Genomic DNA, 16,196 nt, shown 5'->3' with positions numbered 1-16,196 from the left:
TCACTAGGAGTACAGTAGAAAATGTTAGTCACAAAAAGTGGTCGTAATGTACACATGATCTTCAAGTGTTTTTTTTTTTTTTCTCTGAATGTGGGATTCACAGCGTCATTACCAACCTATTAGCACATATATTTCCCCTGCAATGTACAAGAATTTTATGATATGTATATCTAAATCAACCCATTTATAGAATTTTTGTTACATTATTTTGACTAATGGGTAGAACACGCAAACTTATGTATCCCATACTCAGAGAATAGACACTGTTGAAGATTCTTTCCGGAGCCACAGTGAGTGAGACTGAGAGAAGACATTCAGAAACATTTAATTTATGAGCTACAGCTCAGCAAAGATACATTTCTATTTCGATACTGTCTGGCACGAAGAGCAATTGTGAAAGGTAAATAATTATATTTATCGGTTTTACTGGTGAATACCCCATGGATACAAATTATTTATAATGTCATTTACAAATTTAGACATATCGATACAAAATAATTAAAAATTATCATTTAATGTATATAATGCGTATGATATAAAAAGTAATGTCAAAAAGATATATATATACATACGAACAATTCATATTTAATATATAAATTGAGTCTTTTTCAGGGCTAACTTTAATATATAGTATTAATTTTATGCCCAGTGAAAATTACATCGCGTGTTCTCAAGATCATTATTTAAATATAGACACATAACCTACCACTGATCGAATGGAGTATTAATTTCACTAATACAAAGGTTAATGAATAAGAATATCTTCATTCCTTTTCAGGCTTGAGTAAGCATTTGTAAAGGTACTAATCACAGAATACGTTTAAAATCAGAAATACTTATGAGTACAGGTTGACACAAAAATCCGGCAACCTCGGGACCTAAGGACTGCCGGATTTTTTAAAATGCCGGACTTTTGAAGTTTATAATTTTGTATGGTGTACCCCGTATATATCTAAAGAAAATTATCACCTGTACAGTCCTTTAATGGGGAAAATAAACACTAAGTGAAAAGCAAATGAAATTTTATTATTCACGAACTAAATAAAACACAGTAAAGATAGTTATACAGAATTTTAATTCAATTTTAATAAAACATAAAACTGATCCGCCGAAGAATTTTAATTAAAGTAAATGAAATACTCCGTACTGTACTTCTTAGGAAAGAAGCTAAATAGCAGATTTTTTCCGATTTAACCCATTTATAGAATTCTTGTTACTAACAAAGTTTCAATATATTCGTGGAATTAAATGAAATTCCTAAATTCAAAGAACAGAAACATGAAGATGGTTCATGTGTAACGCATAGTCCACGAGACTAAAAAAATAACCGAATAAGTGGGTCTGCCCCACATCTATCACAACTCTAACTTCCTTTCATTCTTTCCTTCCATTAAACCCCCAATTCCCCCCTGCCTCCCTCTCCCACATCTTATCTATCCTGCCCTCTAACTAACTGTACCGATCAAGTGGGTCTGCCCCACACCTATCATAATTCTAACTTCCTTCCATTTAATTCATTCCTTACACTAATCCTCCAAATTCCCCCTCCCTCCCTCTCCCCATCTTACCTATCCAGCCTTTTACTACTACCACTGTTACGACATATACGAAAACACGACCACGTCGAGACTGTATAAATTCACACCAGGATTAATGACCTCCTTATAGCTCGGTAGCCTTAAAAAAAATGTTACGACTAATCTAGATAATAAGAATAACCTCGCAGTCGACTCTTAGTGTTCATATTTGAATTAACTTGAGAACACTATGGCTCAACAAATATAAGGTAAAAAAAAAAAAACAATGCAGGAGATTTGCACAGCACATCCAGTCAATTGTTGTTGGATTTTTTTTTTGTATCTAAGGCTATCGACCCATAAGGGAGTCATGTCTGGTGTGAACTTGCGATCCTATTTAATTTGCCATGACAATTTCCACAACAGTCCTGCTGTGCGCAAATAAGACACTATTTTGTCAATTAGGATACAGCTATGGACAGAGAACAGCCTTGATTTTATGTACTACTAGCTTAGTGAGGGATACCTGATTCCATGAGTAATACCATCCAAATCTGCGTTCACTCATAACTGTTCTGACCTCCCCCCTTTTTTTTCAGAAGTTTAGTTTAGTATAACAATGATTGATGTTTACAAATTGGTTTCCACCTTTGTTTTGCCAGTCATAATATGGTATATGTCTCAGGTAGGGTCCGAGAACAGTTATGATCTGACCTTTTTCCTCGTTCTCCTTGTTGTTTTACTCATTCGAGTACTGGTCCCCTGTGCTTCAGGTTATAATGTACTACTCCCTAGTGCTCATACTAATCGCCCACTCCGTCCTGAGACTCAGGTTAAATGTTAGATTTAATTAATAGGTGACCCTAGCTGCAGTGTAGCATTCACTATAACTACATGTTGTTACAGATGTAGAATATTGTAGTATATCATTAATGGCACTACTCTGATATACAGTAGTACTCACTCATACATGATGATACAGCTGTAGAATAATGCAGTATATCATTAATAGTACTACTCTGATATAGTACTCACTCATACTGTTTTGTTACAGTTTAACATTATTTTGTTGTTCCTTTGCTTAATGCAATGTTCCTTTTTGTGATGGTGTTCAAATTTTTGGTCTCAATATTCCGATGTGTACAAACATTTAAGTAATATTAGCAAAACTATAACAATGTTTATGTGTCATATGTGCACTGACTGGTATTACGCATGATTGTCTCTGGTCCCCTTAACCCCTACGTATGTTGTCTGTGTGACTTAGTGTAGAATAACAATCTGATGAGGACCACAATGGAAATAAGCGTACATGCTTCTTGTGTTATCCTCGGCAATTTGCATTTATTATTCCGAACTATGTGTTCTTGTCATTATTTGCACTTCATGTACATTGATTCATTGCCAAATAAAGTCTATCTATCCATCAATCTATCTACAGTCATTGGCCAAAAGATTTGTCACGTTTAACTGAATGTTCTTGAGTTTACAGTGATGTACTGTATAAGCGCCTGGCGCTGTGTTATATTACATGGAGTGTATGAGTATGTGTCATAGATAGTGTAGTGTTGCAGGTGTTGCACTGGGGAGGAAATACGCCAGTGATGTCAGAATCTAAGTGGGTGATGTAGGTGGAATTCATCCTCAACCTTGCTATGGCGATTTCCTCCTGTCTATTGCTTGTTGACCAGTCTGTTATGTGCTCCTTTTGTATGTGTAATGTGGAGATTGTCTCACTGGTGTTGCCAGTGGGCGTGTAATTGTTTTCTTACGATAGAATTGAAAGTGCCTATGTCTATGGGTATATCTATAATAGAGTCCTTTTCTAACGCAGATCTGGCCAGCGTGTCCGCTTTCTCGTTCCCGGAGATCCCAATGTGGCTGGGAACCCAAGAGTAATGAACTTGGTCGTCGAAAGTGCGCTAATGATTTTACCCGAGAGAGAATTCCCATTTGGTCACCTGACTTAATTGACTGTAATGCACTCAAAGAATCTGAGAATATAACAGTTACTATGTGTGTCAGATTGAGCCTTTTCTGTCGCTTTGTATATTCCGAAAAGTTCGGCAATATAAACTTTAAAAGGAAATAACCACAGATTAAGCTTAAAAACTTGTAGAGATTTTCTTCTAGAACAGGACACGCACACACACACACATATATATATATATATATATATATATATATATATATGTGTGTGTGTGTGTGTGCATAAATTTTGTAAAAGTTGCGTATTTTGTGCCGTTTTGATTCCTTAAATGTTACGGGATAAAAAGATATAGTAGGATAAAATGCTTTGACGATTGCATTGACGTATCTTTAACTAGATAAAGAAATCCTTTGTATCAATCCCATAATATACAAAGTTTTATCATCTATATTCATGTGATCTTGCTATTTCGGGAGATGTACCCAAAACTAATGATCACATTTCATAAGTGTTCGCTCGTTAGACATAAGGCACTTGTATATCAGACACTGTTCGGTCCTACTAAAGCGTGAGGTCTACCTCCCGTTAGCATTATAGCGTGAGGTCTACCTCACGTTAGCATTATAGCGTGAGGTCTACCACAAGATCTAAGGATAAATTTAGGCCTTGGTCTACCATTTCTATACATTTATTTTAGCGATAAACACACATTTTGTACATATCCTAGGAATGACTTAGATAGATAATTGGATTTCTAATTACATACATATTAAAGGAAGAAATGTAAAAGTAAACATGGTATTACATATTTCCATACACTTATTCTAGGTCACTTTTTTATGTATTTGGGCAGGACACATGTTTAATGGACAGGTGAGGGGGGCGTCTCGGAGGAATGGGGATTCCGCGGTAGACCTTAGGCTGCACCTGAGTAGGCGACACACGGCGGTAGCTCCTTGTTAGATAAATGGCAGATAAGTCAGTCTCAGGTTTTTTAATTGATTGTGTAGTACAGGTTACATATATTTAAAATCAACCAAATACCAGAGTCACACGTTGCTGGAATTTCAAACTGGGTAAGCACAGAAAAGTAAATAAATATGAAGTTTTGCATTCAATATTCGTGTTTATTTCCCGTCTTGCCACAAGGATAGCTTTACTTGTTTTGTTACACAATTTAAATTGAAAAATACGCCAATCGTAATATAGAGTTTTAATACTCGATAGGAAATTGTTGCGATTATAAAATAATGCATTCAATTAATGAACGAAAAAAGTACCGGTAGTGTTTGGTGTCAGACACCAAAAGCGACGGTATCAAAACAAAAGTGTTGTGAAGTACGACAGAAAAGTGGAATAGGCAATTTTAGATAATTATTTACAAGTTCCATAATTACAGTGATTGTTTAAAATGACTTCAGAAGGTATGTGTGTAAATAAGAGGCAATTAGCATCCCAGTACTGTTAATGAAGTGGATATTGCAGCTATTTATTCGGTGATGAAATTTGCCCCATGCTTATCAAAAATGAAGATAATAAATATCAATACATTTTGTTATATTAGTCTGAAAACCTGTATTTCCAAGAATCAATTTGTATATTTTTTATTTCTTCTGTAAAGCATATAAGATTAAAAAATTATAAGTATCTTTGATCCAGAGATAGGTAGATTAATGTGAAAATTTATAACAAGATCATTTATGTTATAATGTTATAAATTTTCACATTCCACAAATATATTAATAAACTATTTTGACTGTCACACATGTCCATTTGTATATGATTCTTGGTTAAAATTCAAAAAGCATGCAAACATGAATATTTAACATGTAATTTCAGTTCCTACTTTCCAGTAGCTCAAAAGTTAAAACCTAACATAACCTAATCCAACATAACCATTCCATAGGAAAAATAAATCTATCAGATGAAAATAAGAAAAAAAGGAAAATGTGTTTGTGGGTCAATTTATAGTTTCACCCAACCATAGACTACGCATAGAATTTTATATGTGGCTTATGTGTTTCTGGTGAGAAATCTTGTGATATGAACGATGGTGTATATAATTACCGTCGTAAATGCATACTTTTGAAGGAATTAAGTATTGAAGTTATGCACTTATGCAACATATTCTTAATTCTCTGATTTTTTTTTCTTCTTTTTATGCAAGTTCCATATTTACAGTGATTGTTTAAAATGACTTCAGTCGATCACTGACAGAAGTCTTCTAAGTGTATCTAAGTGTAAGTGTATGCCTTCCATCAAGGATATAATCACATACAAATACATATCCCTCTCAGCCAGGCCTTGTTATTTTGCTCTTTGATGTCTTGGTTTTAGCTGACTATTTTGTTTCATAGTTTATATTCATCATATACATATGATTCACAAATGTCAATTCTAGATCATAGAATCTCAAGAATATTTCCAATTTTTTCTGTAGTGTCTCTTAAATGGTTGGGAGCACAATAAATGGTTGGTAAATATAGGATTTTAGAAAGTAATCGCACTCAACAAGAAATAGTTAGAAACTAATGATAGTGTTACTGAGTTTTGAGAATTATAGATTTGGTACATTAGTGTAGAGAGCACATACCAATGTTTTAAAATTGCTGAGAAAATAGGATTTTTTTTATTTTTAGGCAGTAATAACCTAATAGAACCTAGCCTAACCTAATATAACCAAACTGAACTATTATGATGGTTGGATAATTATATAACCTAACCTTGCCTAATCAAGGAAATACCTTACACTAGAGAAATTTCATTATTGTCAGACCTTTCTTTTGTCTCCACGAGGGCATAGAATTTATGGGTCAGGAGCTTATCACACAAACTATGACAGATAGAGCTTGCCAGAATGAATTAGGAAATTATGTATTACCTTGAATCACAATGGCAAAAGCCGACAAGACTGTGAGAATAAACACCTTGTGAGATCGAAACCTTTATTAGTGCTACGTTTCGCTTGTTACAGCTTTTTCAAGTACTTGAAAAAGCTGTAACAAGCGAAATGTAGTACTAATAAAGGTTTCGATCTCACAAGGTGTTTATTCTCACATGTATTACCTTCCTGTCTCAAATTGTATGAGGAAAGTCCAGGCTGATGCAATTTTTTTTCTAACCATGTTCAATGATTTTGTAAAGTACAGGAGTTCAGTCATTACCAAGAGTCATGCAAAAAGAAATATTTCATCAGCATTTGGACAAAAAATATCAACAACAAAAAATGATGGTCTTTCACACCAAAACTGAGCTGCAAAAAAAAAAAAAAAATTATATATATTGGTGAAAAAGAGACATGTTCAATGGTGTTTTGACTGTAAAATGATAGAATCACAATAAAAAAGAAACTTATAAGCAAAGGTACTTTGTAAAAAGCATTCACATAGGACCCTCAAGTGAGTGATGCACAAGATTTACTATACAAGAAATCACAAGTAGTATTGTTATTGATTCCAGATGACATTTTTTTTTAATATAATCTGAAGAAAAATATTAACAGCAAAACAAAGAAATAGTGGAAGTAATTACCTTTAAAAATCAAAGCACTTAGTGATGTTTATGTAGTGAGGGTTCTTTTAACATTGGAATGTCCAGCCTGGGTGTGAGAAAACAGTCATGATGTGAATGAAAACACAAGATACAAGGATATGCCTCAAAACAGTCATGGGAGAGATTAGACATGGAAATAACACTTGGAAAAGGCATATGCCTGTGAATCTAGCTCCAGCTCTTAGTTAGATTTTTAGGTCTTAGGTAGTGGCAGTCAATTTCTTATAATAGAATTTGGCTTTGTAATCATACAGTAAATCTTTTGTACTCTAGAATTTGTCTAGTTTATTTTCAAAGTTAGGTTTTGTTTTGTTTTGGTTGATCAGACCACAAAGGTGCATTGGGCACAACTACGTACCTATTGATGCGTGATTCAACATTTAGGCATGGTTTTGTGTTGTCTGATTTGTTCTGGTTTGGTTTGGTTTTATTAGCTTTGTAAGTGGAGGCTGGGTGCATGCCTTGTCTGGCTACCTCCCATATAAGGGGAAAGGCCTTTTGATATATAGATATAGAAAGATACCTTTTTACAAAAATTGTATCAAGGTGTTTCATATATCTGTGTTAAGAACTGATTTATAATCAATATGTTGCAGAGGAAATCATTCGACGTAGACTCCTCATTGATGGGGATGGCACTGGAGATTCACGGGTCATGACCATGTTCATGAAACAGTTTGTCAAATGGTGTGATTCTGATGAACCCCTCCAGGAAAGGTAATGATGAAATATAGTTTGTTGTAGCAAGATTAGTGGTATTTAGTTTGACCCTGTGCAATAGGGAAAACCGTTTATTTGCTTTATTCATATATTTTATATTTATATTTTGTTCCCTTTTTTTATAATTTTCTTTGTATACTTTCAATAATGAAGTAGACTGCATCATGCTGTTAACCTCTTCAGTACAAGTCAAATTCTCACATGTAGCATCAGATGCCAGAAGTACAATGATTGATACATCACAATACTTGTGTTATAAAACTTAAAAGTCACTGCTGTATTACTAATTCTCTACACTGAGTAATAATAATCACAGAAAATGTGACCAACCCAGTTTTCAGAATTCGGGGTTTACTCACTTACTACAAAATAAACATAATCAAGACGCCAACACTGGCATCCTTGTATCCGCTCATGCCTCATGACGCCTACGTAGGCATTAAAGAGGTTAAGCTACGAGTTTCACTGACTGGAATCTACAGTCCCATAGTGGCCCTCAAAGTTCCTCGGGATTTCCCATAAATCACTCTAAGAAGAAACTATGTTGTAATGTCATGGAACATTTTCTGTGTTACTGATTTAACCCATTCAACTCCGATGACAAGATGTCTTGTCATTTGGTCAAATAAAACAAAAAATCATAAAACACCAAAATGTTTGATCAAACACCAGAAAAATATGACGTCAATCCTCGCTTCGCTGCGAGCGAAGCGAGGATTGACGTCATATTTTTCTGGTGTTTGATCAAACATTTTGGTGTTTTATGATTTTTTGTTTTATTTGACCAAATGACAAGACATCTTGTCATCGGAGTTGAATGGGTTAAATCATGTCATGCATTGAAGGGGTCAAGATAAGCAATGCTTTGACAGTACAGATATTTATGTTTGTCATTATTTCAAAATTCATTGTGGCAAAAGCAGACATTCGTTAGATATGTGGAACTGAGAGGGACTCTGTTCTCAGTGAAATCCAGATTGATCAAGACTATGTAGTTATACAACCCTCAGCCAAATAACATTATCGGCACTTGTGACACCAAGATAATATTATTATGTTTATTTTGTTGAAGGGTTTTATTACTGATCTGTCATTACATAGTGATAAAATTATTTAGAAATAATGACATTGAAAACCCAAGATAATGTTTTTATTCCACATTATTACAGTCAAAATCAGTGTGATCGTCTACAAGCTCACTTAGCAAGTATTAATAATTCCGCAATGAAGTGGAAAGCTATAGTGGAGATGAACCAACTGGAGGTGGAGCAGTATGATCAGCTTAGGTAAGGTTCTTAGTAGGGCTGTTCTTTACCTATCTTAGTATTGTTGTGTCTTTATTTCAATCCCTTTTAGGGCCCAGAGAGGACCCTTTTAAACTGAATTAAATTATCACTTGTTGAAATAAAATTCTTGGGTGAACTTGAAATCTCAGGTCCCTATATGGGGATGCAAGTTTTATGTAACCAATACTTGGGGACTTCATTGGCACTGTTACTAACCAGAGTTATGCAGCATTCCATGTAATACCCTTACAGATTATTATTCATTTAAGGTGTAATAAGGTACTGTAGTGGTTAAGATTATCTTTATTAATCCCCTTTAGCTTAGTAATAACCTGTATAGATTATTGTCATTGATTTTATTTAGGGATATAACTTCACTAAATGGAGCTAAGAAGGGAAACAAGAGTGGGGGTGGGGAGGGGGAGGTTCCTTGACTTGGCTACCTCCCTTATAAGAAGGAAGAATCCCATGGTATGTATGTGTATGTGTGTGTGTATATATATATATATATAGATATATATATATATATATATATATATATATATATATATATATATATACATATATACACACATACATATACTAAAGGCTTTTTCCTCCTTATAAGGGAGGTAGCAAAAAAAGCAAAGGCATAAAAACCACTCCCACCTTTCAGCCCTAATACACTCCACTTCCCTCCCTTTTATCTAGGCACCTCAGGTTCAGTGATGGTGGACTGGTTGGTGAGGTTATTTTATGTTTGCTGGAGAGAGGGTAGAGTACCGGAGGACTGGAGAAGTGCCTGTATAGTTCCTCTTTACAAGGGAAAAGGGGACAAGTGTGAATGTAGTAGTTTCAGAGGGATTAGCCTGTTAAGTGTAGTAGGGAAGGCTTATGGGAGGATCTTAATTGAGAGGATTAGGAGAGGAACAGAAGGAGTAATTGGTGAGGAACAGTGTGGATTTAGGACAGGTAGAGGTTGTGTAGATCAGATCTTTGTGGTAAGACAGATATGTGAGAAAGCTATAGGAAAGGGGAAGGATGTTTTTTGGGCTTTTATGGATCTGGAAAAGGCTTATGATAGGGTAGACAGAAAGGCACTGTGGGAGGTTATGCAGATTTATGGGATAGGAGGAAAGCTTTTGGGAGCTGTCAAGAGTTTTTATGAGAGTAGTAGAGCTTGTGTCAGGATTAGAAATGGAGAGAGTGAGTGGTTTGAAGTAAAGGTGGGACTTCGTCAAGGATGCGTTATGTCGCCCTGGCTGTTCAACTTATACATGGATGGGGTGGTGCGAGAGGTGAATGCTAGGGTAGTGGGTCAGGGATTGGAGATGGTTAAAGAAAATGGAGAAAAGTGGGAGGTGAGCCAGCTGTTGTTTGCGGACGACACTGCGCTTGTGGCAGGGTCAGAGGAGTGATTGAGGAAGCTGGTGGCAGAGTTTGGGAGAGTATGTGATAGAAGAAAGCTGAAGATAAATGTGGGTAAAAGTAAGGTGATGAGATGTACAAGGGGTGAAAGTGGCAGTAGACTGGAAGTGAACATTAAGGGAGAGCGACTGGAGGAAGTGGATAGTTTTAGATACTTGGGTGCAAGTGTAGCAGGAAAAGGTGGAGTGAAGGTGGAGGTAGAATGTAGATTGAGAGAAGCGAGTAAATGCCTTGGTGGTTTAAAGAGTGTAATGAGGAATAGACATTTGGGAATGGATGCGAAGAGGAGACTGTATGAAGGAGTGATTGTGCCAACAGCACTGTATGGGGCAGAAACGTGGAACATAAGAGAAGAAGAGAGAAGGAGTTTGAATGTGTTTGAGATGAGGTGTCTGAGAAGTATGGTGGGGGTTACTAGGCTGGATAGAGTGAGAAATGAGGAGGTGAGGAGGAGAACAGGGGTGAAAAAGGATTTTGGAGATAGGGTTGATGAAAGAATATTAGGATGGTTTGGACACATGGAAAGAATGAGTGAAGAAAGACTAGTAAAAGAGGTATGGAAGGCAGATGTGGAGGGAGTGAACATGAGGGACGTCCTAGGATGAGGTGGATGGATGGGGTGAAGGGGGCTTTGGGGAAGAGGGGAATGTCTGTTGAGGAAGGAAGGGAGAGGGCGGAAGACAGAGGTGAGTGGAGAATGGTTGTATATGGATGATGTTGTGACTGCATGAGGAGGAATGGGCAGGGGGTGGGGGGTGGGGTAGTATGTGTGAGTAAATTTTGACGCAGCCCGAAGGGATTTCTCCCCGTCCTCGCCTTATATGCAAAGGGGGACGGAGAGGGGGGGTCGCCGATTAAATGAAGCGGCCTTGCTGTGGATGTACTGTGTCTTGCGACACTGCTTCTGACCCAGGGCGGTGGGCAGGGTGCAGGGATGACCCGTCATCCAGGAGGTGCTCAGATGAGAGGGAGGGTGGGAGGGGTGTGGAGTGTATTTAGGGATGAAATGGGTGGGAGTGTTTTTATGCCTTTCCCTTTTTGGCTACCTCACTTGAAAGGGGGAAAAAGCCTTGGTATATGTATGTACCTCCTGGATGATGGGTCATCCCTGCATCTTGTCCACTGCCCTGGGTCAGAAGCAGTGTTGCAAGGCACAGCACATCCACAGCAAGGCCACTTCATTAAATCAGTGACCTCCCTCTCTGTCCCCTCATGCAGAAAAGGAGAAGATGAGGAAAAATCCCTTCGGGCTGCATCATATTTTTCTCACAGATACTACCTCACCCCCCATCCCCCACCCATTCCACCTCATGCATCACATCATCCATCACATCATACATATACAACCATTCTCCATTTACCTGTCTTCTGTCCTCTCCCGTCCTTCCTCAACAGACATTCCCCTCTTCCCCAAAGCCCCTTTTACCCCATCCATCCATCTCATCATAGGTCACCCCCTCATGTTCACTCCTTCCACACCTCTTTTACTATATAAATATATATATATTATATATATATATATATATATATATATATATATATATATGTGTGTGTGTATGTATGTACATGTATGCATATATAGAAATGGGCCACAAAATATTTTATGATTGCAGGAAGGAGACTTGTGGAGCCGTGGAGAATGCTAAAGTCTCAATTGATTCAGCCAAGCAAGAATTAGAAGAGGCAAAGAGAGTGCGCCTGAACAGAATGGAATATGATGCATTGGCCAGACTCATCAAAGAGCATCCTCCACGATCAGACACAGCAAATAAATTGGCCCATCTAACACAGGAACTTCATTCTTTGAAAGTACGTCATTTATGTTTTCAGTCTGTTTGGGTGCTTTCCTGATTTTAGTGTGGTTATTGGATCATAAGTAAATAGGCATATCTGGACTGGGGCTTTGCATTATAATAATAATTGTTGCCTCCAGCACTGACTTACAATAGCCAGTAGTCACACATGGGCCTTCACATAGATCTCTGGGAAAAAATAGACTGTTAATACTTTATAAATATTGTGTAGCCTTCTCATGTAGGTTTTAAAATAATTTCAGAACAAACGGGATCAGCTTGAAGAAAAATTAAGCTTGCGGCGTAAACAGCTGCATGTACTGGTGACAGCTTTGCATCAGTTACAGTACACACTAAGCAGGGATCCACAAGATGTCAGCACCAGTAGTGAGGAAGTTATTGACCTGACTGGGCCTCAGATTATAGACTTGGCAGTGATGGACACAACTTGAAAGAGGTCATGTTTACCCCTTCTTCATGGTGACAAACTTAACAAGTTTTGTGTCAGTAAATGCCAGACAGTTTTAGTCAGTTGAAGGGTTATCACTATACTGAAATAGAAACCAATAGTCCATTGACACTATAAAGATTTTATATATTTTTTCTGGCATGGAACAATTGAATTTCTTCTTTCATTGTACTGAAGAGGTTGGGCTTACAAGGAACTGTAGCTGTGTAAATCTTGCAGGAAGAAACATTGTAATATTTTTAAATTGCTCTTAAATGTACAAGAAAAAATAATCTTGGAAAAAGGTTAATAGAAAGTCTTAACTGTTGTAAAGAAAATACGCCAATTGTGAAATTTGGGTATTTGTTTTCAGAATATATAATACAGGTAATCAATTGTAGCTTTAGAAATTTAAGGCACTGTCAAACAGGAATTTCTTTTAGGAAGTTCCTTATTTTATACTGTATCAACAGGCTGCTCCAAATCACTTCCAATAAATCATCTGCAATTGTACAATAAGAAACAAGTAAATAAAAAAATAAAAAAAACTGTATAGAATAGTATGAGAATGTTAATTCCACAGATCTATTAAATCCTCAAGTCCACAAAACCTCAGATAACCCATGCTAGTGGCATACCATTTAAATCTTATAAATGGTCTCCTTTGGTATTCCTCATCATGGAGAAATACATACAAGTAAAAACAATTTACTAAAATACTACAGCTGAGTATTAGGATGGTTTGGACACATGGAAAGATTGAGTGAAGAAAGATTGGCAAAAGAGGTGTGGAAGGAGTGAACATGAGGGTGAGGGGGCAACCTAGGATGAGATGGATGGATGGGGTAAAAGGGGCATTGGAAAAGAGGGGAATGTCTGTTGAGGAAGAATGGGAGAGGACAGAAGATAGGGGTGAATGGAGAATGGTTGTGTATGGATGATGCTGTGATGCACAAGGGGGAGTGGGTGAGGGAGTATGTATGAGAAATAAATTGATGCAACCTGAAGGGATTTCTCCCCGTCTTCTCCTTTTCTGCATGAGGGGACAGAGAGTGGGGTTGCTGATTTAATGAAGCTGCCTTGCTGTGTCTTATAACCCTGCTTCTGACCCAGGGCAGTGGACAAGATGTAGGGATGACCCGTCATCCAGGAGGTGCCAAGATAAGAGAGAGGGGAGTGGAGTATGTAGGGGATGGAATGGGTGGGAGTGGTTTCTATGCCTTGTCTTTTGACTACCTCCCATGTAAGGGGGAAAAAAGCCTTTGGTATATGTATGTATGCACTACAGTTGATTGGTTCTGAACTGTAGCATAGACAACCACACCATACAAATAATTAAACCAATGGGAAATTTTGTTTGGTTCAAGACCTTAGCCAAATTCTTCCTTTGTCATCTTGTCCTTTTGGTGCCAACAAGAACATTGCCCTCAATGCCTTTATACATACATATACCAAAGGTGTTTTCCCCCTTACAAGGGAGATAGCCTAAAAACAAAGGCATAAAATCCACTCTCACCAGTTCCATCCCCACATACTCCACTCCCATTCACCCCCCTCCCTCCTTCCCTCTTATTTTGGCTCCTCCTGGATGATGGATCATCCCTGCATCTCGCTCAATGCCTTTATACAACACAATATCTATATTGGTGCAACTGTGATCCCAGAATAATCAGGAACTTCACAGACCACATTCAGAGCAGGTTGAGGGTTCCAGATAAGCTGCCAGGACAACATGCATAATAAAGTTAACCATGGGCCTGGCACTGCAACATGCCTTGCAAACCTGACTTGAATATACTTTTAAAATCAGTTACCTATACCAAAGGCCCTTTCCCTCTCATAAGGGAGTTGCAGTCAAAGTATACACCCACATTATACACAAAACCCATTTAACCACTCCCATCTGGGAAAAAGCCTTTGGTATGTGTATGTATCTCCACATTTCTCAGATGAAGGATTATCTTTGACCTTGTCCCTCATAACCATTTAAGCCAAAAACAATGCAGCAAGGCATAGGTCTTCCAAAGCAGAGCTTAGAAAATATGTACTAAATAGAGACTTTAACTCATAAGAGACACTAAAACCAAGCAGCTGATAAGTACCATTGACCCAAATACAGTTACCTTAATGAAGACCATACCTAACATACTTAATACAGACAATATTTTTTGAGTATTGGATGGGTTGGTTTGGGGGGGTATGACAAGATGCCTTGAGGCTGAAGGTTTCTTGCAAGATGTATGAGGCTACTGATGGACTTGCATTTTTAACAGCTTTAACAAGAAATGATTTCAACAAGACCATAGTTAGTACTTGAACAGCTTTTACTGGTCTTTTGTACAAATGGAACAGTTTGCATGCATGAAGAGATGCTAGTGATATTTTTAACTCAAGTGAATATACAAAGACTTGCAAAGTAGACCCCTTGGGGAAAAAAAAAACTGACAAAGCAGAGCACTTTTGCATATTACATCTTGTGTACTTTTTGCACTGAAGATGTACATATATACATACATATACCAAGACTTTTTTCCCCTTACAAGGGAGGTAGCCAAAAAGGAAAAGGCATAAAATCATTCCCACCCATTCCATCCCTGAATACACTCCACACCCCTCCTCTTAGCACCTCCTGGATGACGGATCATCCCTGCACCTTGTCCACTGCCCTGGGTCAGAAGCAGTGTCGCAGGACACAGCACATCCACAGCAAGGCCACTTCATTAAATCGGCGACCCCCCCCCCTCTCCGTCCCCCCATGCATAAAGGAGAGGACAGGGAGAAATCCCTTCGGACTGCGTCAACATTTGCTCTCACATACTACCTCACCCCCCATCCCCCCGCCCATTCCACCTCATGCATCACATCATCATCCATATACAACCATTCTCCATTCACCCGTCTTCTGTCCTCTCCCGTCCTTCCTCAACAGACATTCCCCTGCTTTGTTAGTTTCTTTATTTTTCCAAGTGGTCTACTTTGCATAAGTGAACACATGTACCTGTGTTCTTATCAACATAAAGACTCTTGTAAACTCGTCTTTTGGTTTTTCTTCAGTTCACTTCATGGCAAGACTGCAGGTTTGTCTAATAGTACTAGTGCAACAGTGCCTTATTCAGGTTTGTGTTGCAAGCAGTTTTTCAAAGTTATGATGGCTTTGTATTGCATACTGATTAACTTGTTCTATGCTATACAGGGCTGTATTCAAACTTCAGGGAACAATCCATGTTGTAGGTCAACCTTTTGAGGAATTCTGAACTTGTCCCTGGTTTCTTTGAAAGCACATTACTCGTGCCCAGTCTGGAAATATTGACTCCAGAAGCTATAAAACAGTTGATAAGGTGTACAGCCACAAGCTGCACAGCATTTGAAAAAGAAATGCAGATCAAATTTCAATATCTAGAATCCCTACTTTTCCACTTTCCTTCCATCTTTAGTAACCCTACAACTTGTACTCCGAAGTATATCTACAGAAATACAAATCTCTTCTTATGCAGATGATATAACAATTACATGCACACACTGCAACACAGACAAAGCTGCAGG

The 16,196-nt window shown here is 37.7% G+C and overlaps 1 protein-coding gene across 2 annotated transcripts; it reads left to right on the top strand.

Moving 5' to 3' along the window:
- Window positions 1–4,399: 4,399 nt before the first annotated feature.
- On the top strand, window positions 4,400–13,211 carry thoc7 (THO complex subunit 7). Of its 2 annotated transcripts, none has more exons than XM_076172509.1 (5): window positions 4,400–4,523; window positions 7,596–7,716; window positions 8,889–9,005; window positions 12,026–12,221; window positions 12,469–13,211. In XM_076172509.1, the coding sequence occupies exons 2-5, from the start codon at window positions 7,655–7,657 to the stop codon at window positions 12,655–12,657; spliced, it is 564 nt and encodes a 187-aa protein (XP_076028624.1). In that variant the 5' UTR covers window positions 4,400–4,523; window positions 7,596–7,654; the 3' UTR covers window positions 12,658–13,211. The 2 variants fall into 2 exon arrangements, with proteins under 2 accessions (XP_076028624.1, XP_076028623.1); XM_076172508.1 differs by lacking the exon at window positions 4,400–4,523 and adding an exon at window positions 4,713–4,871.
- The last annotated feature ends 2,985 nt before the right edge of the window (window positions 13,212–16,196 follow it).

This window comes from Oratosquilla oratoria, chromosome 33 (assembly GCF_046742065.1).
Source record: "Oratosquilla oratoria isolate Oo_2021 chromosome 33, ASM4674206v1, whole genome shotgun sequence".
In the NCBI taxonomy this organism is placed as follows: Eukaryota; Metazoa; Arthropoda; class Malacostraca; order Stomatopoda; family Squillidae; genus Oratosquilla; species Oratosquilla oratoria.
The sequence above is the reverse complement of the archived record's forward strand: the minus strand, read 5'-3'. Positions and strand labels throughout refer to the sequence as shown.